The sequence below is a fragment of the Narcine bancroftii genome, chromosome 1, assembly GCF_036971445.1.
Source record: "Narcine bancroftii isolate sNarBan1 chromosome 1, sNarBan1.hap1, whole genome shotgun sequence".
NCBI classification, from domain to species: Eukaryota; Metazoa; Chordata; class Chondrichthyes; order Torpediniformes; family Narcinidae; genus Narcine; species Narcine bancroftii.
Genome location: NC_091469.1, coordinates 252,591,314 through 252,616,490, shown reverse-complemented (window position 1 = coordinate 252,616,490; position 25,177 = coordinate 252,591,314). Strand labels below are relative to the sequence as shown.

The window sequence follows — 25,177 nt, the reverse complement described above, 5'->3', positions numbered from 1 at the left end:
ACAAATTTCTACAGATGTGTGGTGGAAAGTGTGCTGACTGGCTGCATCATGGTCTGGTATGGGACCAACAATACCCCTGAGCATAAACTCTCCAAAAGGTAGTGGACATAGCCCAGGACATTAGATGCAAAACCCTATCCACTGTTGAGTACATCTATAGGGAACACTGCTGTGGTAGAGCAGCAGCAATCATCAAAGACTCACACGACCCAGCACATGCTCAGTTCTCACAGCTGCCATCAGGAAAGAGGCATAGGTGGCCTAAGACTTAAACCACCAGGTTCATGAACAGTTGCTACCCTTCTACCATCAGACTTCTCAACAACAAACTCAATCAAGGTCTCATTTAAGGACTCCTACTTGTGCATTTTATTGATTTTCTTTGCTCTCTCTGTATTGCACAGTCGGTTTGTTTGCATTCGTTATTTGTTGTGTGCAGTTTATTTTTGCACTACCAATTAGTGGTAAATCTGCCATGGCCACAGGAAAAAGGAATCTCAGAAGTGTCTGTGATGTCATGTATGTACTCTGACAATAAATCTGTAATCTGTGTAGGGGGTTACCTAAAATTTGAAAACTATGTTCATGCCATTTAAGGCTGTCAAGGAAGAATATGGTGTACTGTTCCTTAAGTTTACATTGGCCCTTGCCCTGACAATGGATGAAGCCAAGGTCAAACCTGTTGTAGAGATGGTTGGGTAAGTTCAAATGGTTGGCTCCAGGAAACTCACAAACAGAGCATAAGTGTTCAGTAAAGTGTCACCCAATTTGCATTGGGTCCCACTGATGTAGAGGAGGCCACAGTGAGTAAACTGAATGGACTTGGATGATGTGCATGTAAAACTCTGCCTTACCTGGAAGATTTGTTTGTGACTCTGGATATATGGGTTTGGATACAGAAATACAGAATATTAGTATTTATCTTCTTTCCTGATGCCCTTCTTCAAACCCAAGGTTAGAAATAACCTATTAGTTAACAAATGATAACATCAGTGCCAAGGCCAGCATTTGTTCTCCATGACTAATTATTCTTAACAGTGCAGAAATTAATTGCCATTTTGAATTGCAATCTATGTGGAGAAGGCTCAGCGATATGAGATAGAGTATTCTAAAATTTTGACCAAATGGCAGTAAGGCTTGCATAATTTTGGTGAGGAGGAGTTATTTAGCCTTTATCCTTCAGGATGGTAGTTTGCATGTCAGGAAGGTATTGAGGTGAGTTACTAAATTATCGTGAAGATAATGCACATTGTTTCCACAATGCATAGAGTAAATGTGGAATGAGAAAGATAGGGTGCTGGTCGAACAAACTGCTTTATCCAGCACTACCTTTTGAATGGTGTTGAAACAACATTATTTCAGGCATGTGAGAAGAGTTCCACAAAGCTCTGGACATGTGGCCAAAAGGCACTACTTTTGAAGTGGTAACAAGACAAGCGAACTATGATAGTGTTTGTTGAAGTTAACAGAGCTTCTGACAAGATCCCCTATTGGGCTGCACAAAAAGAACGTCCATAGGATCAAAGGGAGATTTGCAAATTGGATTCGAAGTTAGCTAGGGAGCAAGAAACAAATCTTGTGTGGTCCTGAGATCCCAAGAGTGATGCTGTCTGGAGCTATGCTCCTGGTAGGGCCACCCATGGCAGTAAGGTCAAGGGTGAGGTCCCTGACAAAGAACAATCCAACCAAGATCTCAACAGTGGAACAGGCGGATGAAGTTACTTTTAACTCAATGGCTCTGAGGGCAGACAAAGATGACAACAAATCCATCAGCTCCAATCAATGTGGTTTTTATGCCATTAGAACTATTTGGTTGATTTGTGAAGTATCATGTGCTTCTTGGAGTGCAACATCAAGTACATGTTAAACATCTACCCACACAGTCGTCTTCGCTCAGTGGGCCCTTTTCCAAGATTGGACTCGTAAGCTACTTGAGAGCCCATAGGAGCAAAGACCACCATCCTCAACTTCCAGGGATCGCCATGACAACAACGACAACTAACAGGATACCCAGCGTTGCCCGGGAAATAAAACACTCAGTTGTTGACTACATGCTCTGAATGTGCATTGATGCACAGAATCGTAACTAATTGAGGTGCAAGTTCAATTTTTTTAACTTTTGAACTTCATATGACCTTAAAGGTTAAACTCAATGTGCTCATGACATTCAGCATCAAATGTTACCCCTACTGAACCTGCTTGGACATTTGTAGAGTGCTCCACATTGATTTGCATGGAGAACAGACAAACAAACAGATATTCATCCATAAATATATATTAGATATATAGGGATGATTTTTCCCTGCAGGTTCAGCAATCTCACAGCGTGAGGGAAGAAGCTATTTCTCAGCCTGGCAATGCTGATTTTGATGCTCCTGTTCCTCCTTGATGGTGGGTGGCCAAAGATTCTGTGATGGAAAGGGTCCTCAATAATTCTTTAAGCCCTATTTAAGCAACGCTCCTAATAAATGTCATTAATAGAGGAATGAGAAACCCCAGTGATCTCAGCCATTTTGATGATCTTTTGTATTGAATTATGGTCCAATGCTTTGCAGTTACCATACCACACAATAATGCAGCCAGACAGGACACTCTTGATGTGCTCCTGTAAAATGTTATCCAGATAGCCTTACCCTCCTCAGCCTCCTTTGGAAGTGTAGGCACTACTGCATCTTCCTGACTAATGAGGAGGTGTTGTGAGTCCAGGATAGGATATCTGTTACATCCATGGCAAGGAACTTTGTGCTGTCCACTTTCTCCATGCTTTGGCCCCTTGGGGCAACTCAGGCACCTCATAGAAAAATACAATGAAGAAGGAAGGAAGGTGTAGATGATCTTGCCTGGTCAGAAAAGTGACAAATGGAATTTAATCCATAGAAATGTGAGGCAAAGCATTTTGGATGGTGTACATGTTAAGGCAATATACAGTAATTGGGAGGATATGTCGAGAAATGGAGAGTACAAAGGCACTCATCGTTAAAGATAATGTAAGAATATGGTGGATTAAAGGTTTACTGGATACTTTGCTTTATTAGCTGACGAACAAAATATACACAAAGGAGGTTATACTAAAACTATTAACTAAACTGCAAATTACAAGCTATGATCAAGCATTTAAACCCTAGTTTGATTACTTTTGGCCACATATGCGATATAATTGATGGAATAATTAGTGGGGAGTTCATGTATTTTCCAACTGGAGGATAGAATTCTGGAAACTCATTGCCTGAAATGATGCCAGGCCTCCCATCACTTTTAAAATGAACTTGAATGTGTATGTTAAGAGCACAGGCCCAGTTCCGTAATGTGTAATGAGGACCAGCACTCAATCTCAATCATCCCATGAACCACCTTCTGTGACCTACTTTTCTTGGATTTCTATTTCAATAATGGAAACCTTCCTTTTCCCCATTTTTGGAGATTTGTCTGAATATTTTGTTGCGCAACTCTACACCAATTTTTGTTTGCATAAGCTTCCCTGAATGTGTTTTCTTAAGGTGTTACATGTATAGAACATATTTTAAGAATGTTGACTGACTTTTCTAGGTCTTTAAGGCCCAGTGCAAATAATTTTGGAAATATTATCTTTACAGGGAAAGAATATAATTTTAACCTAATTAACACAAATAACCTAGGCACAGAATATGATTATACCTCAATCATGCACTATGGGAGGTAAGTTTGAGACCAGAAACTTGCTTTATGTATTTTTATGTGTTCATGAAAGTGAAAATAACCACCAAGGCTTGTATTGATTCTTCAAACCTACACTCACAATACGTACTGAATAGTTGATCATCCACTTTGGAGGATCACTAAGAGATAACAATGTCCATAGATCTGGTACAACCTAACAGCTTTGGAGTCACCATGGTTAATAGAATCTTAAATTTAAATAAAAGCAATTGCCTTGGTATGAAGGGTGCATAAGTTAAAGTGGATTGAGAGATTTGAAAGGCATGATGATAGAAAATAACAGCAGTCTTTAAAATAAATACTTGATTATTAATGAATATTCATTCCAATGAGACATAAAGACTACATTGGAAAATTGGTTTACCAATGGCAACTGTGTTGCAGTGTGAAATTAAATTCGAGAAAATAATCAGACATAGTCGAGTCAAAAATCATATACTCAAACAGTCACTCGGAGTTTTTGAAAACCCTGCGCGTTCCAAATTATGTCATCACATTGTGACGTCATGACATCACTCAGAACCTCCTGAACCAAATCGATTAAGCCTCTGGTGAGCTGTTACATGGCTACCCCCCCTCTGGTGCCATTACTGTCCACTGCCCTTGGCCAGTGGTCCACGCCTTCGCATCGAGAGTCATGGCAAGGGCCAATCAAGATCGAAATGAGCAGGCTTTAAGTCAGTCAATCTTAAATGTCTCTGGATTCTCCCCAATGTCCAGCACACAAGTTGTATAATCATTTTGTAGCACTCTGAGGAGCTCTCATATGGTCTCTGTAAGGGTGGTCCATGTGCACCTCTAAGCACAAACAGAGACTCAAAGTTGCAGAGTTCCTTTTGGATGAAGGGTGTCATTGATCCATGCCTTGACGTGGGAACCGGGGCTAATTTTCCAAGCCACTCCTGCAGTCTGCCTAAGACTTCAGTCGGTGGCACCTCCTGTCCACGGGCTGTGGGCACAAACACCCCAGGTATAACGAGCGGGGCTCCATAAACCAACTCAGCCGATGAGGAGTTGAGATCCTCCTTGGGTGCCATTCTTATTCCCAGAAGGATCCAGGGAAGCTCGTCCAGCCAATCATGTCCCTGGAGGCGGGTCCTCACTGCAGCCTTCATGTGCCTATGGAACTGCTCCACCAGGCCATTCAACTGTTGGTGGCAGGCTGTCATGTGGTGGAGCTGCATTCCCAGCATCGCGACAAAACATCCCAGCATACAGAGGTAAACTGTGGACCTCTGTCAGAGGTGACATGTGTGGGTAGGCTGAACCGAGATACACAGGCAGAAATAAAAGCTTTGGTGCATGAATCAGTCAATGAGTCCATCATAGGAAACACCTCCAGCCACCTAACAAATCTGTTGATGACCATTAACAAGTACATAGACCCTCGTGACGCTGGAAGTGGGCCAATAATGTCGACATACACATAGTAGAATCTGTGCTGCGGTGGCTGGAAAGGCTGAAGCGGCGCCTTCACGTGCCTTTGCACTTTTGCAGAATGACCGTCCATGCACGCCTTTGCCCATTAGGTGACCTGCATTTTGAGTCAACGCCATACAAACTTGTCGGTTATCAGGTGGACCATTGGAGGGGTGGAACATTTCGCGAATGGCATTGAAAATGCAACATCTCCATGCAGCAGGGATGATAGGGAAAGGCTGACCTGTGGAAACGTCGCCCAGGAGAGTGGTACCTTGCGGCTCAAAGGCTACATCCTCAATTTGCAGATTCGAGTCAGCAGTTCTATAAGCCAGGAGTTCGTCGTCCTGGTGCTGTAGCCCACACCTGGAAAGAGGGAATGTATTGCTTGAACGAAGAAGCAGGACAGAGCATCAGCCACCACATTACTCGAACTGGAGATGTGTTTAATCCTGGTTGAAAACTCGGATATGTAACATCAGTGATGTTGCTGGTGGACTGATCAGGGATCTGATGCCTTCGCGAAGGCAAACATTAGCAGTTTATGGTCAGTAAAAACCGTGAACTCCCTGCCTTACAAAAAATAGCAGAAGTGTCTGACCATTTAGGTACAGCATCAGCAGTTCCATATCGAATGTGCTGTCTTTCATTTCTGGAGGGTGGTGCCTTCTAAAAAATGCTAGAGGCTTCCATTGTCCAAAACCCCAGTCTACTGCTGCATCAGACACATCTGTTGTCAAGGTGGTTGGCACATCCATTTATGGATAGACCAGCAATGTTGCCTTCGCTAGGGCATTTTTGGCCTGCTGGAATGCTACCGTTGCCTCTTCCGTCCATTCGAGTTATTTGGCATCACTGGACATGAGGTCGAAAAGGGGTTTCATAATATAAGCTGCAGAGGGTAGAAAGCAACGATAGAAATTGACCATCCCCACAAATTCCTGGAGTCCTTTGATCATATTGGACCTCGCAAATTTGAGGATGATTTCCACCTTGCCAGGCAATGGAACGACGCTCCAGCTGCTGATCTGATGTCCCAAGAACTCGACAGAGGACTGTCTGAATTGGCAGGGTTTACATTTAGCCTGAACTCCTGTAGGCAATGGCAGAGTAAACGCAGATGCTGCAGGTACTCTTTGCTGGCAACAAGAATGTTGTCCAAGTATTCGAAAAGGAAGTCCATTCCATGCCCCACTGCACCCATTAGTCACTGGAATGTTCTCAAAAATTTGAAGAGGCCAAATGGTCTTTGGCACATCCTCTGGGTTTACAGGTATTTGGTGGTATCCATGCACTGTCAATTTTAGAAAATGTCCTGGCCTCATGAAAATTATCTGTAAAGTCCTTTATATGGGGAACAGGGTAGTAGTCTGCAGTGGTATCATTGAGACACCTGTAATCCACACAAGGTCTCCAGCCTTCCATGACTTTGGGCACCATATGTAGCGGGGAAGCCCACGGGCTATCAGACCTATGTATGATTTGACGTTCCTCCATTTTGTGGAACATTTGTAAGCCACAACTTGTCGGGTGGCAGACATTGGTCTCAGGCATGTAGAGGAGGTCCTTAAATGAGGATGTAGTGTGTGACACCATCTTTGAGTGTGGCAGTGGAAAAATGGGGCATGACAATGTCCAGAAAATCCGGAAGAAGTTTGGCGAATTCGTTGTTCGAATACTCCTCGGAGTCTAGGTACGGGTCAGGTAGTTTGGCTTTTCCAATGCAGAAAGTCTGGAATATTGTGGTGTTCACCAACTGGCACACTTTTAACTCCATCGTCAGTGAGAGGGCTCTGAGGAAGTCAGCACCCAGCAGCAGCTGGGACACAGCAGCAAAAATGAACTTTCATGTGAGCTTATTGTCTCCAAATTTCAGGGTATAGTCAGTGTGCCATATGTACAAATTGAACTGTTAATTTACCACAGTGAGTGCTGGACCCACGCTCCTGATACGGGTGTCAAAGCCTGAAGGAGAAAGGACACTAACCTCCGCACCCGTGTTGACTAGAAATTAGCACTGGGAGAGTTTGTTCCAGACATAGAATCGGCTGTTATGATGCCATGGCGTTTTCCTGGAAGAGTGCAAGGGAGTTGGCAGTGGCGAGCTCCATAACCCCAGCATTGATGGTAAAAACACCAAGTTTTGCAGTTATACATGACATTACTTTTTAATTTTGTGAAATCATTCTCTCCATGAGTCAGGTTCTTCATTATGTGCATCTTGAAGGAAGTGACTTCCTTTGCATCCCTAGCACCATGTTTATTACTGTAAGAATCTTCAGGTCTCAGTTTTGGCTGGAGCCTCCACAAAATTGATGGTTCCTTCCCTGTGCACTGCAGCTGACAATTCTTCTTCTATCAAGAGCACCTTTTTCACATCTTTCCACCTTCCTACTTCCACTCTTACCTGCTACCACTTGGCCCTAATTCCTGAAATCCCCTGCAGTGACTCAAAGCTCAGCAGAGCAAAGATCTGTATCAGATAAATTTACTATGCCACAGTAGTTTGTCCCTGAGAAGGGTGAATAATCTTTGGGACATTTCTCTCTATCCTTACCTTGCATTAGATCCCAGTTTTACATAAGGTATTCCAGTGTAATATAATTGCTGCTCTTAGAGAGATCCAGGACAATCTGCTACCACTACAATTATAGGCTGGAAGTAAAGGGGAGAGAAGAGTTTGAGAAATGACAAACAGGACATGTTCAGGAACCAACAGTAGGGAAAGTTATGTAGATAATTTTTGGAATCAAGTCATAGGGAGAGACAGGTAATGGAGCATGGAAGAGAGGGGGAGTGGAATAATTGAATAGGATTCATGAATTAAAGCAAACTGAGAAATGGTGTTTCGAGAGGCTTTGGATCTGAGCAGGAGAGATGGTGACTGAAAAATTGCTATATATGATTATGTGTCAGATGCTCAGATTTCACATGACCAGAATATCACGTGACTTAACTCTCTTTCTCTCTGCACAAATGCTGCCTGGCCTACTGAGTATTTTCATAATTTCTTAGGGGTGGAGGGAAATGTGGTTCGACAACTTTGTAATTCCAGCAGTTCGAAACTTCAGCCTGTAGAGTAAAACAAGCTGTTCTCCAACTCAATACCTGAAAAAAAAACTTCAAGATAATGCAGAAAATGTAATATTACATGAAATTTCCTTCAGACTACTGTAATGTGTATTGTGCAGCACCCCTTACAGAAACAGAAGGAAAAGAGAGTCCCTTCAGAGACACTGAGTGTCAATAAATTGACCTCCAGTGCTCCCACAGCCTCTGCAACCAAAGAGATTCCTGTTAGATCCATCAGCAGCCTGAGCTCCATTTCCAAAGATCTGACAGGATAGTAAGCTTTCTGTGCTTGAGGCCCTGCAGGAGCCCTTCTTCCCCTCAGCACCCTCACAAATTCCAATTCCTTGTGGTCAAGTCCCTCGACGATAAGTCACTAACTGCCTGCAGCTTGTGTGGATCCTTCAGCGGCTGAGCCCCTTGGTGGTCCGCTACTATGGTCACTATTCTGAAGGGTCATCTCCTCTGCTTCTCCTCAGTGGTGGGTGTTTTCCATGTTTCTGGGGCCCTGCCCTGGTCTGCTTCTCCAAAGTGTCTGCAACCACTTGTAGCCTCTCCCGAGCATTGGCACTGCCCTCCTGAGCACAAACCCTGAGGCAGGATTATTATTAATAAACACCATCAGTTCTATGATTAACATGTCATTTAAAGCCTGTTTGGAGCTGCTGGCAATAGAACTTGACATTGGACTATGCGGAGCAGTGCTGTCTTTACACTCTTTGCTCTCCCAAATCCACAGCAGCCCCACCGTTTTTTTTAAATAATAATAATAACTTATTTCTGCTGTCCACCTTTTTACTGTGTGTGGCCCCCACTATGTTAGGTCACCTACTGCTCAGTCAAGAATACAAGTAATTTTTATATACTGTATTTTACAATGTTTAGATGTATTATACAGTGTTTAGATGTTTAAATGTCTGAATCAAACTCAAAACTTAATCCACTTAAAGCAAGAAAAATTGCTGGTAAGTACCCTGTCTCCTACGTGTCACTGGTAAATCTATGGTTTCTCACCATCCTCCTTCTCCCACCATCCCTCTATCATATCCTTATCTGAGATCAATAGTACCTCTGTTGCGTGCACACAATGACAATTACGGAAGGAAGACACACGCATGAGTTGAAGTCGAAGTCTAATTTATTGCGCTGTCAGCTCTGCTTATATGGATCCCTGGCACTGATGTCAGGGCCCCACATCATTCAGAGCGCCAACCTTGGGTGGCCAGCATTCCCACCAAAGCTCTCCATTTTCCTGCTATGTGGAGGTCATCTGGGATGATGTCCAGTGTCACCCATCTCCCCCCCTGGACCGCATGGTCACCGCCTTTCTCGGCCATTTTGTGGGCTGGTTTGTCTCTCCGTGACCGGTCTGCTACACGACACCCCACCCCCACCCCCACCAGAACCAGCAACCAAGCCATTGTCCATAGCCTTCGGTAGCCTTCCCCTGCATTGTGGGGGAAAAGTGGAGTTACAGTCCAGATCTGCTGGTTTCAGGCAGTTGACAGTAAAGGTTTCCTCCTTACCGCCAATGTCGAGAATAAAGGTGGAAGTATTGTCATTGGTGATCCGTGTGTGCCCCTCCTCATGAACACATACTGACAAGTCTTTAGGTCCTTCGGGGTGCTATGCTTGGGCTAGCTGTGTGTTGGGGGTTGCTGCAGGACCAAGGACCCCAGCTTCTGCCACAGGTTTTTGAGGTTTGCCACAGGATCTTCTGGGTGTTTATTGGTGGGGAGGGGGGGGGGGGCGAGGTACACCCTGGGAATGATCAAAGGTGCACTGTAGACCATTTCCGCCACAGAGGCATTGAAGTCCTCCTTCAACATGGTACAAATTCCCAACAGGACCCAATGCAGTTCAACACCCAATTGGGACCATTGAGCCGGGCCATCAAGCCTGCTTTGAGGTGCCTGTGGAAGTGCTCCACTAACCCATTGTCCTGCGGGTATTATGCTGTGGTATGGTGGAGCTGCATCCCCAGAAAGTTACCCAGCACCACCAAGAATCCAGAGGTGAATTGTGCCCCCCCCACCCTCATCTGAGGTGAGGTGCTCCGGGACCCTGAATTGGGACACACATGTGTCAACGAGGCGCAGGATTCTGTGGTGGTATCAGCCAGCGGGAGCACCTCTGGCCACCTCATGGAGTGGTCCACCTTGATCAAGAGGTATCTCGCCCCACGAAAAACCAGTAGTGGGTCCCACTAAGTCAATATGCACGTGGCTGAACTTGCGCCACGCCGGCTCAAAATTCTGTGTGAGCCCTCTGGTTTGAACCTGCACTTTGCAGGACTGACGGTTCATGTAGGTCTTGGCCCACTGGCTAACCTGTTTATGGAGGCCATGCCAGACAAACCTGTGGGCCACCATTTTGACCGTGGCGCAGATGGTGAGGTGAGCCAGGTTGTGAATGGCCTTGAAATCCTGGCATCTCCTTGCAGCTGGGACAATGGGTTTGGGGCTGCCGATAGAAACGTCACACAGCAGTGTCAGGTTACCTGGACCGACCGGGACGTCCTCCACCCTGAGAATGAAGATGGCTGTTCTATAAGCGGGAATCTCAGGGAATTGTTGCTGTGCTTTGGCAAGGGCCATGTAATTGACCCCTTGAAACAGGGCATGTATCGACTTGATCGTGGGATGTGACAGAGTGTCAGCTACTACGTTGTTTTTCCACGCAATATGTTGAATGTCTGTGGTAAACAAAGGACGAGTATCTCTGTTGTCGGGCCGATCACAGGTCCAAGACCTTACAGAAGGCGAAAGTCAGCAGCTTGTGGTCAGTGAACACCCTGAATTGCCGGCCTTCCAAAAAGAATCGGAAATATCTTACTGTCAGGTACAGCACTAACAGCTTCTGGTCGAAAGTGGTGTATTTGAGTTCTGGAGGGCAGAGGTGCCTGCTGAAAAATGCCAGGGGTTGCCACTGGCCCTCGAAGAGGAGTCAACAGTTAGAGTGGTAGGTGCCTCCAGACTGGGATGGACCAAGATGGTGGCATTGGCCAGCGCGTCTTTGGCACTCTGGAATGTGCTGGAGGATTCTTTGTCTTTTGTCTTGTCAGCCAGCAGCCACTGTAAGTATGAACCTGTGGTAAAAGTTTATCATACTGGCAAATTCCTGCAGCCCTTTTATAGTGCATTGCTTAGTGAAGTGGCAAACTGCCTCAACCTTCTAGGGGAGGGGTATGGCTCCGTGCTGTTAATCCTATGCCCCAGGAAATCAATGATGTCCAGGCTGAAATGGCACTTAATATGTGAAATTGTCAGCCCAAACTCACTCAGCCAGGTGCACGGTTGTCTCAGGTGGGTGGTGTGAGGATATCGTCCATAGATTAACGCAAATGGGAGGTCTCAGCCCACTGTGTCGCATTCCTTAGACCGAAGGGCATGTGAAGAAATTCAAACAAACCAAAGGGGGTTATGATTGTAGTCTTGGGGATGTCCTGGGAATGATCTGGGATTTGGTGGTACCTCCGGATGAGGTCCACCTTGGAGAACACCTGTGCCCCATGCAGGTCTTCAATGTGGGGCATGGGATATCTGTCAGGCCTGTTAGCCTCGTTGAGGCAGTGGTAGTCACCACATAGTCTCCAACCCCCTGCTGATTTGGGCATCATGTGGAGGGGAGAGGCCCAGGGACTGTTGGAGCGCCACACAATCCCCAGCTTCTCCATCTTTCTAAACTCCTCCTTGACCAGGCTGAGCTTTTCAAGAGGGGGTTGGCATGCCCTGGCATGGAGTGAGGGGCCCTCGGTCAATATGTGGTGACTTACCCCATGCTTTGGCTCGGTCACGAACAACTGTGGTGCCACTATTGAGGGGAATTCCACCAGGATGAAGGCAAATTCATTGACCAAGAGTGTTATAGAGTCCAAGTGGGGTGCAGGTAGCTTGGCTTCCCCCTGAGACAGTGTCTGAAAGGTTCTGACGTGCACCAAGCACCATCCTTTGAGGTTGACAAGCAAGCAGTGGGCCAAAAGAAAGTCGCCCCCAGGAGTCCATGTAAAATGACTGTTGCTGAAACAAGGGGGATGGTGCAGGTCCCGAAAGTTCAAATGCAGGAGCTGTTGCTGACCTCAGTGTTGGGCCCTGCTTGCCACTGCAGGTGACAAGACCTGCAGGTGGGTAGGACGCTTATCTAAGGGCCTTTGTCGACCAGGAAACACCTGCTCAACAGTGAGTCTCATACATGGAGGAGATTATCACGTGGGCCAACTGATGCAGCCATTAATGATGGTTGGCCAGGGCGTTTCCCAGAAACCCGCATGGTGGGCTGCATTGACAGGCATCTGCCCCCATCTCTGATAGTAGTAGCATAGCTGTCCTGTGGTGTTCATTTCCCTCTCCACTGGCCTTGATCTTGCCAGGGGTTGTCCATGGGGATTGCTGATGTGGTCTACAACGGCACTAGTGTCCTTCTTCACTCTCCAGAGCATGTCCACCTGGGGGGCTACCCTCCAAACGTTGCTGAAGTCCACATCTGTGAGCAAGAGCCGTATATCCTTGGGAAGCTGATATAGAAAGATCTGCTTAAAGAGCAGGCAAAGCTTGTGGCCCTTGGTTAACATGAGCATCTCGCTCATTAGGGCGGATGGGGCCCTGTCTCACAAACTGTCCATATGCAGCAATTGGGTGGCACGCTCGGGCCAGGAAAGCCCAAAAATGCGAGTTAGTAGCTGTTTGAGGCCCATGTATTATCCTTGCTCCAGAGGCTGCCATAGGAAAGTACGACTCTTGCCGCTGTGTCCTGATTGAGGGTGCTTACGATGTAGAAGTAGTGGGTGTCAACGACAGTGATGTGGTGAAGCTGGAACTGAGCTTCAGATTGCTCAAACCACCCATGCAGCTGTGACACCCAGAACATTTGAAGCCTGAGGGAGACTGGTGGATGGTTGCTGGCTCTACATGATCTATCATCTTTGGATCTAACTGCCGGATGAACCTGTTGGGGTCACCAATGTAGTGTATGCGCTATGAGAAGTATGGAAGGAAGATACACACATGAGGATTCGAAGTCGGAAGACTGATTTATTGGACTGTCAGTTCTGCTTATATGTGCCCCTGGCGCTGACGTCAGGGCCCCACGTCATTGGAGCGCCAACCTCAGGTTGGCTGGTATTCCCGCCAGAGCTCCCCATCTTCTCACCATGCAGAGGTCACCTGGGGTGACGATTGGTGTCACCCCCAGGTCTGCATGGTCACTACGTTCATTGGTCATTTTGCAGGCCGCCAGTTTGCATCTCCGTATGCGGGCCGCTACACCTTGACCATTGTAGTGCCCAAAACTGAACAAAAAAGTACCCAAATGAAGAATTGTCTTCCAGACAGTTGGCATATCCCAATATCCATAATCTTCTGTGATTGCTTTCTCTAACTTGTTTCACTATTCTTTTTATATCATACTTTGATTTATCTTGGATTCAGAATGGATGGCCCAATATTAAACATTTTTTGCACCTTTTAAACCACTGAAAAAATCCAAAGTTCAGGCTCTAATAATGTTAATTTTATTATTCTTTATTGCAGATCTGCTTTTGCCAGAAGAGGAACTTATTCCATGTTACCAAAACCAGATCCAAATGTTCAAATGGGACAGTATAGAGGACTTAGCAGCACAGATGTTTATAAAGTTAACAAACTGTATAACTGTGGTATGTGTAACATTTACAATATGTGATATAGATTTTTTTACATCTTTTGGAAGTTACAAAATGTCAACATAAGCAATTACACTGAACAACAATTTTTTTTTTCAAAAGGTTTGCTTCCTTAAAAAAATGGGGACTATGATAGACAACTTCAAGATCATTTCAGATTTGTTGTATCATGTAGGAAGTTGAAGAAACATTAAATTAACTTTTATTGAATTTAGCATGTTTAATCGCATAGTTGACAGCATAGTTTCCAACAATAGTCACCCAGCATTGATGGGTTCTAGTTGACCTGATGCTACTTTTCCATGGTCGCAATGTCCTTGTGAAAACTTTCACCAAGTTTATCACTAATTGCACCAAGATCAGCAGGTAAGAAGATCAAGTGCAAATGCAGAAAATTAATTTCTAATGATCTGTATGCCGGAAGTAGACTTTAAAAAGTCAAGAACTCACAAAGATAAGTTATATCTAAAAATTGGTATGATATAGGAATATTTTAAGGTAATTTTCGTGATCAGCAGCCCAAAATCCATTAAGTGCACCCAAAAGTGTTCAGGAAGTAAAATCTTCATTGTTATTATTAAGTAGAGATGATCAGAAACTATTTTACAAGATTACTTGCAAATTAAAAATAAATTTCAAGGCAGGCCTGTATCTCACATTTAAGGGAATCCAGTAGATTGCAATGAAAGTATATATGGAGGCAAAAAAAGTCTGTAAGCTGAACATTTACCATATATACGCGTGTAAGAGTTGAATTTTGTCGACCAAATTTTTGGGTAAAATTTAGGGAGTCAACTATTTTTGACCATGGTAAGTACTTTTGACTATGGTAAGTACCTGTGTCACTCAGGGCATCGGGTGTTTGGATGGGAGGGAGATTGAGGTGTCAGGAGCTTGGATGGATGGGTAGCTGGGAGTGTTAGGCACTCTGGTGGGTGGGTGGCCGGGGCCTAGGTGGGAGTCTGCAGTTAGGGGATGTCAGGAGCGGAAAATGGCCAGGGCCGAGGTGAGAGTCCAAGGTCAGGCATAGGGAGCTTGGATTGGAGGTAGCCAGGGCATCAGGAGCCCGGATGGGAGGGCAGTTGGGGAGTCGGAAGTGTGGCTAGGTGGGCAGCCAAGGCCTAAGCCAGAGTCCACTACTAGAGCGAGCAGCTGGGGCCTAGGTGAGAGTCCAGGTGTCAGAGCGCCAGGAGCTCCAGTGGGTGGGCAGCCTAGCGAAAAATATGAAGGTTAACTTTTACACACGATGTATAGAAAATACTAGATTTTAGGGCCAAAAATAGGGTTGTTAATTTTTATATGGTATCGACTATTACACTTGTATATACGGTACTTAAAAGTCACAAATGTAACTGGGGAAAATTTGTTGGTAATGATTAAAGAAATGTAACAGCATCATCAAATTCAATGAAAAGGGATAGTTTGCTTTTCCCTCATTATCCTTTTCAGCAATGCAAACCCTAAAGAATGAACACAATAGATAATCCTAAAGAGAGTGAATAAATCCAAAAAAACACAAAAGCTGCAGATACTGGAATCTTGAGCAAACAATGAACTGCTGGAGGAACTCAGCAAGTCAGGCAGCACCCCATCGGGAGAAATGATAAAGGGTCCTGATCAGATGCAGTGACTGACCAATTCTACTTGTGGCTGAGTTGCTCCAGCAGCCTATTGTTTAAATAATCTAGGACTGTTTTAATGCTACAGAAGCAATGAGAGAAAAAATTTTATAGAAAGGCCTGGGAGATTTAACTAAGGGGCTCTAAGCTACAAAAGTTGGAATATGAGCAAACAATGAACTGCTGGAGGAACTTAATGGCACTTCTTTACTGCTTTTTTTTATTTCAGTCTCAGTAAATGGTCCCAGCTTGACTCATTGTGGTGCGCTATCAAACAGAAGCAAATACACAAAACATAAAGTCTGTTCTACAGACTTCATTCAACATAAACTTCCACAGAGCTGGCTGTGAGAATGCTGTTGCAAGCTCTGATACGGGCTTTGAAGGGCCGGATCTAGCTTATATCCCAGAGGGTGATTGGCAACCGACTGGGTGGGGCTTGGTCCATTCAGGTCGGCTGATTGACAGCTGGCCAGGTGTTGCCTTGTCCTCCAGTGCTCTTCTGCAGGTACACACGTTGCCCCCTGCAGTAGGCTCATGGTGTATCACCACATTTACCCCCTTCTTTAAAACTGTCCCGAGAGGGGAAGTTGCAGTCCATGATCTACCAGAGCCCCAAAACATATATACATTATTTACAAGTTAAGACAGTCCGGCGGCTGTCAGAGTCTCTGCGACTGTTGTAGGGTTGGCTTCTGGTCACAGGTTGGTGAGGGTAAGTGGGAGCTGGGGGCAGGGGCCAGAGCGGTTGGCGTGGTGCAGCATGGTGGGGTGGACAGGGCGGCCAGAGTTGAGGTTTGTGTGTGTGAGGCATTGGAGGGGTGGGTTCATCCCCAACGGTTGGAGTGAGTCCTGGGTGCCTGGGGAGGTCTTGGGTGTCCCATAGCTGTCTGGAGTCATGGGAGTGTGTCAGGCTGCCGTAGTCCTGGGATGAAGGATGCTGTTGTGCTGTGGTGGGTGCTCCTGCTGGTGCCAGGTCCATGGTTGAGACGGTGTCCTCCCTGCCGCTGCTGAACCTAATGTAGGCATAGTTATGGTTTGAGTGTAGGAGGAACCAGGAGTTTGTCCTTGTGTGCCCGCATGTATCTACACAGGACCACCTGTCCTGGGGACGCGAGCCATGCTGGGAGTGATGTTCCTGTCGCTGATTTTCTGGGGAAGGAAAACAGGCGTTCGTGAGGGTTCTCGTTGGTAGCCATGCACAGGAGTGCATGGAACACCTGGAGAGGGCGTCCTGTCAGAACTTTACAGACCACCCCTTAGACTTAAGGGCCACTGCCTTCCAGATTACCCTGTTCTTGCGCTCAACCTGTCCATTACCTCTCAGGTTGTAACTATTCGTGTGACTAGTTGCAATGCCTCTTACTGTTAGGTACTGGCACAGTTCCTCATTCATAAAGCTAGACCCCCAGTCACTGTGGATGAATGTGGGTAGCCCAATATGGTGAAGATCTGTGTCAGTGCCCTGATGATGGTGGCCATGGAGGTGTCTGGGCAAGGGATAGCGAAAGGCAAGCAGGAGTACTTGTCTATGACTGCAAGGAAATAGACATTCCGATTTGTGGAAGGCAGAGGGACCTTGAAGTCTATGCTAAAATGCTCAAAGGACCGAGTGACCTTTACGACATGAGCCTGGGGCGGGCAGAAGAAGCGGGTTTGCATTCCGCACAGACCCAGCATGCCTCAGTCATGGCCCTGACATCCCTGATGGTGTACGGGATGTTTCAGGACTTGATAAAATGATATAAGCGGGTAACACTTGGGTGGCAAAGGGACTCATGCAGTGCCTGCAGCTGATAGTCATGGAGCGAAATGCAGGTCCGGGAGAGGGCATCGGGAAAGTCATTAAAATTCCATGGACAGAAGGGAGTCACGTGATGGAGTAGTGGCTGGACGGTGAACTCCAGCCCTCTCCAGAAAAGTCGGGAAAAACAAAGGAAAACACAAAGGCACAAAAATAAAAATTAAAGAACAGTATAAAGGTGGAAAGAAGATGGCGACGAAAAAAGAAAAATCAAAATCAACGGTAAGAAGAGAGGAAGAGAAGACAATGGAAGAAGAAGGAGAAGGCCTTACCTGTTCGAAGAGGCCCGCGGTGGAGAGAGAAACCCGCTCCCTCAGGTCGCTAGAAAGTGGACTACAAAAATGGCTCGCTGAGCCGAGTAAAAGTGCGCAACCGCGCATGCAAAAAAACACCGACGGGAGGGATGACCAGCTGGGGAGTCGTCTCCACAGCCGGCAATGACAGCTGCAGAGCACCTGCAGCAAGAGGAGAACATAGAAGACAACGAAAACAAGAAAGAAGAGAAGAAAAGGGCAACAAAGAAACAACAGATGGCCAACCCAGAGGAAGAAGAAGAGGAAGAGGAAGAGTACAGTGAAATAGAAGAAGAAGGGAAAGGCAAGATAAAGGATATACTTTCTCTTATTAAAGAATACATGGAGTCATTTTAAGAATGGCAAGTGCAAGAATTTAATGATTTAAGAAGAAGAATAAACAATACAGAAGAGAAAATGAATAAAATAGATATGACCTTAACAGAAATGGGAAAGAGAATGGACAAGATGGAAGAGCGGGAAACAGCAGTAGAAATGGAGGTAGAGGACTTAAAAAAGAAATTAGAGGAATCTAATAAAAAAGTTATAGAGACACAAGAACTGTTAGCTCAGAAAATAGATATAATGGAAAATTAATACAGAAGAAATAACATAAAGATAGTGGGCCTTAAGGAAGATGAAGAAGGCAAGAATATGAGAGAGTTTATAAAAGATTGGATCCCCAGGATCCTAGGATGTCCAGAACTACAGCAAGAAATGGAAATAGAAAGGGCACATAGAGCAGTGACCTTTAAACCACAACCACAACAAAAGCCAAGATCTATTTTAGTAAAATTCCTAAGATATACTACAAGAGAAAAGGTACTGGAGAAGACAATGGAAAAAGTAAGAGAGGGCAACAAGCCACTGGAGTACAAAGTCAAAAAATCTTCATTTATCCAGATATAAGTTTTGAACTCCTGAAGAAGAGAAAGGAGTTCAATACAGCAAAGGCGATTTTATGGAAGAAAGGGTATAAATTTATACTAAAGCATCCAGCGGTATTGAAAATATTTATTCCAGGACAACAAAACAGACTATTCTCGGATCCAGAGGAAGCACGAAAATTTGCAGAACAATTACAAAATAGACTGAGGGATGAAGACGTGTAACGAGAGTACAAAAGACTGCGAACTAAAAAGACACATAAGTTTTGAACTCTTGAAGAGGAGAAAGGAGTTCAATACATCGAAAACGATCTTATGGAAAAAAAACTATTCTCGGATCCAGAGGAAGCAAGGAAATTTGCAAAACAACTACAAAACAACCAGAGAGATGAAGATACGTAATAAGAGTAAAAATGACCACGATTTATATGTATGTGGGTAAAGAGGTATATGTGTGTATATGTATAATGTGCATACATGAATGTATCCGTATTTAGAGGAAAATATAGATAGTATAGACAATAATTAATAAGGGAAGGAAATGGAATAGAGGGAATAAGGAGGGAACTAAAAGAGTGACCTTTGTTACATATGAAAAGTGAAATCTTTTCTGGGGGGGCTGGGTGGGGAGGAGTTGCGGTCACTGCAAAATCAGCTGACGCTTGCGAGTGAATTCGCAAATCCAAATGGAGAGGGGAGATGTGGTTGTCCGACAAGGGATAAAGGACAACTCAGGAGGGGAAGGAGAGATTGGGGCTAAAGAAGTTTTAAATAGGATGTTTTAGGAATGTTGTCTTATAAAGGGTTCAAAACAAGAAGACAGAAATGGATAAGAAGGAAAGGTAATGATGGAGAAACGGAAAGGGAAGATAAACAAAGTATAAAATGGCTACGTTGAACTATATGACTTTAAATATTAATGGAATACATAACCAAATTAAAAGGAAGAAACTGCTAAATTTACTGAAAAAAGAAAAAATTGATATAGCATTTGTGCAAGAAACACATTTAACTGAATTGGAGCACAAGAAATTAAAGAGAGATTGGGTAGGACACGTAACAGCAGCATCGTATAATTCAAAAGCAAGAGGAATAGCTATATTAATTAGTAAAAATGTGCCATTTAAAATAGAAGAGGAAATAATAGATTCACCAGGGAGATATGTAATGATAAAATGTCAGATATATTCAGAGTTTTGGAATCTACTCAATATATATTCACCTAACGAAGAAGATCAAAAGTTTATGCAAGATATCTTTTTTAAGGTAGCAGATACGCAAGGGAACATATTAATAGGAGGGGCTTTCAACCTGAATTTGGATTCAAATATGGACAAAACTGGGAAAAAAATTAACAGAAAGAACAAAGTAACCAAATTTATAATTAAATCGATGGAAGAAATGCAACTTTTGGATATATGGAGGAAACAACACCCAAAGGAAAAGGAATATTCATATTACTCGGCTAGACATAAAACATACTCAAGAATAGACCTATTTTTGTTATCAGCTCGTATGCAAGATAGAGTAAGAAAAACAGAATATAAAGCTAGAATACTATCAGACCATTCACCCTTAATATTGACAGTAAAGTTAGAGGACATCCCTCCAAGAATGTATAGATGGAGATTAAACCCCATGTTACTTAAAAGGCAGGATTTTAGAGAATTTATTGAAAAACAAATAAAAATGTATTTTGAAATAAATACGGAATCAGTGGAAGATAAGTTTATACTATGGGATGCAATGAAAGCATTCATTAGAGGGCAAATAATGTTATGTAACCAAGATGAAGAAGGACTATAATCAGAAAACAGAGCAGTTGGAAAGGGAAATAGTAAATATAGAAAAAGAATTAGCAATGAAGGAAGATACAGCTAAAAGAAGAGAATTGGCGGATAAAAAAATAAAATATGAAACACTACAAACATATAAGGTGGAGAAGAATATAATGAAGACAAAACAGAAATATTATGAACTAGGTGAAAAAACGCACAAAATCCTAGCATGGCAGCTTAAGACAGAACAAGCTAAGAAAATGGTATTGGCATCAAGGAAAAAAGACAAACAAATTACATATAATCCAAAAGAAATTAAGGAAAACTTTAGAGAATTCTATGAACAATTATACTGAACTGAAAATGAAGGGAAAGAAGGAAAAATAGATGAATTTCTGACTAAAATTGAACTACCAAAACTACAAATAGAGGAACAAAATAATTTAACGGAGCCATTTGGAATAGTAGAAATACAAGAGATAATAAAAAAATTACCAAATAATAAGACACCAGGAGAGGATGGATTCCCAATAGAATTCTACAAAACATTTAAAGATTTATTAATTCCGCCCCTCCTGGAAGTAATCAACCAGATTGATAAAACACAAAGCTTACCAGATTCATGTAAAACAGCAATAATTACAGTAATACTAAAGCAAGGGAAAGATCCACTCTCACCAGCGTCATATAGACCAATATCTTTACTTAACACAGATTATAAGATAATAGCTAAACTATTAGCAAACAGATTAGCAGAGTATGTACCGAAAATGGTAAATTTAGACCAAACTGGATTTAACAAAAAAAGACGCACAACAGACAATATTTGTAAATTTATTAATTTAATTCATGCAGTAGAAGGGAATAAAGCACCTACAGTAGCAGTTGCTTTAGATGCAGAGAAGGCCTTTGACAGAGTAGAATGGAATTATTTGTTCAAAGTATTGCAAAAATTCAATTTACCAGAGAAGTATATTAATTGGATCAAAGCATTATATAAGGGACCGTTAGTGAAAGTGACAGTAAATGGACATGTATCAAAGCAATTTAACTTAAGCAGGTCAACACGGCAGGGATGCCCACTATCACCTTTATTGTTTGCGTTAGCTATAGAACCACTAGCAGAATTGATAAGAACAGAAAATAATATAAAAGGAATAAAAATAAAAGACAAGAAATATAAAATCAGTTTATTTGCGGATGATGTTATAGTGTACTTAACAGAACCAGAACTATCAATAAAAGAATTATATAAGAAATTGAAGGAATATGGAGAAGTGTCGGGTTACAAGATAAACGTAAATAAAAGTGAAGCAATGCCTATGAATAATGCGGATTTCTCAAAATTTAAGAAGGAATCACCATTTAGATGGCAAATGCAAGCAATAAGATACCTAGGTGTACAAATAAACAAAAATCTCGGCCAACTATATAAACTCAATTATTATCCACTAATGAAAAAATTACAGGACGATTTAAAGCATTGGAAAGATTTACCACTAACACTAATAGGAAGAATAAACTGTATTAAAATGAACATTTTTCCAAGGATATTATACTTATTTCAGGCATTGCCAATACAACTGACAGAGAAATTCTTCAAGGAGTTAAAGAAAATAATAAGGAAATTTTTATGGAGAGGGGGGAAACCAAGGATAGCACTAGATAAATTAACAGAATGGTATAAACAAGGAGGCTTACAACTGCCAAACTTTAAAAATTATTATAGAGCCGCACAATTAAGATACCTATCAGATTTTTATCAAACAAGGCAAAAGCCAGACTGGACGAGATTAGAATTAGATAAAATAGGGGAAAAGATACCTGAACACATATTATATAAATGGGATGAAAAATTGGTGCAACATAGAAGTTCTCCAGTATTACATCATCTCCTCAATATTTGGAAGAAGATTCATGTAGAAAGAAATAAAACAAATTATCAATTACCAAAACTAATATTGACGCAAAACAAGTTACTCCCTTTTACAATAGATAACCTTTCCTTTAGAGAATGGGGAAAAAAAGGGATTAAAAGAATAGAAAATTGTTTTTCAGGAAATAGATTCTTATCCTTTGAACAAATGAAAGATAAGTACAATATAACTCAAGATACAGCGCTGGCATATTACCAATTGAGATCCTACTTGAAGGATAAATTAGGAAGCAGTTTGAGTTTGCCAGAGGGAAGTAACCTTGAATATGTGATTACAGATACAATGATAATCAAAAGATTTATAACAAATATGTATATTAAACTGCAAGAAAAGGAGAATGAGGAAACAAATGGTAAAACTAAACAAAAATGGGAACAAGATTTAAATATAAAGATAAAAAAGGAAACATGGGTGAAGTTATGCTCCGGAACGATGAGAAATACAATAAATACGAGGTTACGTATGATACAATATAACTGGATACACAGGCTATACATTACACCTCAAAAGTTAAATAAATGGGATCCAACAGTATCTGATAGATGTTTTCGATGTAAAAAAGAAATGGGAACAACAATTCATGCAATCTGGACATGTGAGAAAGTAGAAAAATTTTGGGAAGATCTAAATCAGATATTAAATAAAATATCAGAAAACAATATACCAAAGAATCCAGAGATCTTCCTCCTAAGTAACATAAAAAACAAAGAATTTGGAATTGATTTGGAGGATGCACAAAAAAGATTTGTTAAGATAGCTCTAGCCGTAGCAAAAAAATGTATTATGTCAACCTGGAAATTGGAAGATAATTTGAAAATACAACAATGGTATATAGAAATGAATAAATGTATTCCATTAGAAAAAAATAACATATAGTTTAAGAAATAATATTGAAATATTTGAACAAATATGGGAGCCATACATGAAACACAATAGCAAAAACCTACCAGGGACAATCATTACCTAAGTTAACGGAAGGAAAAGGAAATGAAAAGAATGGACTCAGTAGAATTTCTGGTGTATTTTTATTGAATGACAACATTGTCTGACTGGTTTAATGTATCCTAGATTTTATACCTTAAATGGACGGGAGGGGGGAGGTAGGGAGGTTGGGATGGGAGGAGGGGTGGGGGGGAGAAAATGTCACTGTATATGTGTGAAAAGGAAAAAGTGTGTACCATGGTTAATGAATTTATGGTGTGAAAAATAAAAAAAATTTTTTAAAAAATTCGTGGACAATAATGGATTTCGTAGCTGCAATTTGCCAGCTCAACTCTCCAGCACAAGATCTTATCATTCTTGATCTTGCCCCTGTGAGTGGTGTTGAACATGAACGCCACAGTATGCTGGTCAGTGAGGAGGGTGAACCTCCTGCCAGCCAGGTAGTGGCATCAATGGCGGACCACTTCCATAATTGCCTGGGCCTCCTTTTCAATGGCGGAATGCCATTGAATGCTCGGAACCGTGGAGGGTCCTGGAGAAGTAGACGACTGGGCGCCCCTCCTGGTTAAGGGTAGCAGCAAAGGCTATGTTGGAGGCATTGCTCTCCACTTGGAAGGGGGAGTCCTTTTCCACAGCAATCATCGTGGCATCTGTGATATCCTGCCTGATGCGCTTGAAGGCTGCCTGCGCCTCAGGTGGGAGAGGAAATGTTGTGGCCTGGGCCAGTGGGTGGTCCTTGTCTGAGAAACAGGGAACCCACTGTGAGTAGTAGGAGCCAAAGCATCTACAGAAGGCTTTGAGCATGGGGGGAGGGGCAGCTCCATTAATGGGCGCATCTGTTCTGGATCTGGGCCAATGTCACCATGTCCCATAATGTATCCCAGGATGGCGAGGCGGGTAGTACTGAACACGCACTTTTCTTTATTGTAAGTGAGGTTCAGCTGCTCAGCCATCCAGAGAAATTTCTCCAGGTTTGCATCGTGGTCCTGCTGATCGTGGCTGCAAATGATGACATTATTCAGGTACGGGAATGCTGCCTTTAGCTGGTGTCAGCCTACCATGTGATCCATCTCCCGCTGGAAGACAGACACCCCATTCGTGACCCCAAACGGAACTCGGCAGAACTAGTAAAGGCGCCCGTCTACCTCAAAAGCGTTGTAAGGCTTGTCCCGCAGGTAGATGGGGAGTTGGTGATAGGCCGACTTCAGATCAGTCGTGGAAAAGACCCAGTAGCGGGCTATCTCATTGACCATGTCAGCTATCCTTGATAAGGGAAAGCCATTCAGCTGGGTGTACCAATTGATGGTCTGGCTGTAATCCATAACCATCCTCGGCTTGCTGCCCCTCCTTGACCACCAGGACTTGGACTCACCATGGGCTGTTGCTGGGCTCTATGTGACCTTCCGCCAGAAGCCGCCTCACTTCTACCCTGATGAAGTCTCTGTCTGCAGCGCAATAGTACCTACTTCTGGAGGCTATCAGTTTGCAGTCTGGCATGAGGTGTGAGAAGAGGGCAGGAGGGGCAATGTGCAGCATGGAGAGGTCACAGGTTGGCCGGGGCTGATTGAACAGCACACTGTGGAGCGTGAGTGGGGGTAAGGGCCCTCTGAAGGCGAGGGTGATGCTTTGCAGATGGCATTGAAAGTCTAAGCCCAGGAGGACTGGGGTGCAGAGTTTGGGCATGACCAGGAGCCTGAACCTGGTGTATGTCTCCCCCCCCACAGTCAGATTGGCAGAGCATTGCCCAAGGTTATTAATAGTTCGGTCCTGGGCGGAGAAGGCGATAGAGAAGGTGGTGGGGTGAATTTTGAGTTTTAGGGAGTGGGTCACATTCAGGTGAATAAAGCTCTCGGTGCTGCCACTGTCGATTAGGCACCTCGTTACCTGCCCATTGATGTTTTTGTCCACTGTATGGTCTTGGGCCACAGCTGCTGTCTGTGCTGACTATGCGGAGGCCTGGGGAAACCTGGAGTTGAAGGCTTCGGTGTGCAGGGCAGCTGCCTCCAACGTTCGGATGACCTGTTTTGGCCAGGGAGTAGATATTGTCCTCTAGCAGCCTCTGCCTGACAGCTCT

General features: G+C 43.4%; 1 protein-coding gene across 13 annotated transcripts in view; it reads left to right on the top strand.

Moving 5' to 3' along the window:
• LOC138741338 (low choriolytic enzyme-like) overlaps positions 1–25,177 on the top strand; it is a 143,077-nt gene that overhangs the window by 84,928 nt on the left and 32,972 nt on the right. For 12 of the 13 annotated variants that reach the window (XR_011343465.1, XM_069895254.1, XM_069895287.1 and 9 more), the window contains 2 exons: positions 3,594–3,675; positions 13,713–13,837. Coding sequence is in view for 12 of the 13 variants with exons in the window: in XM_069895254.1 (XP_069751355.1) it covers positions 3,594–3,675; positions 13,713–13,837 (207 nt within the window). In the remaining variant the exon portion in view is untranslated. The remainder of the gene's footprint in view (positions 1–3,593; positions 3,676–13,712; positions 13,838–25,177) is intronic. The other variant, XM_069895331.1, reaches the window with a different exon arrangement.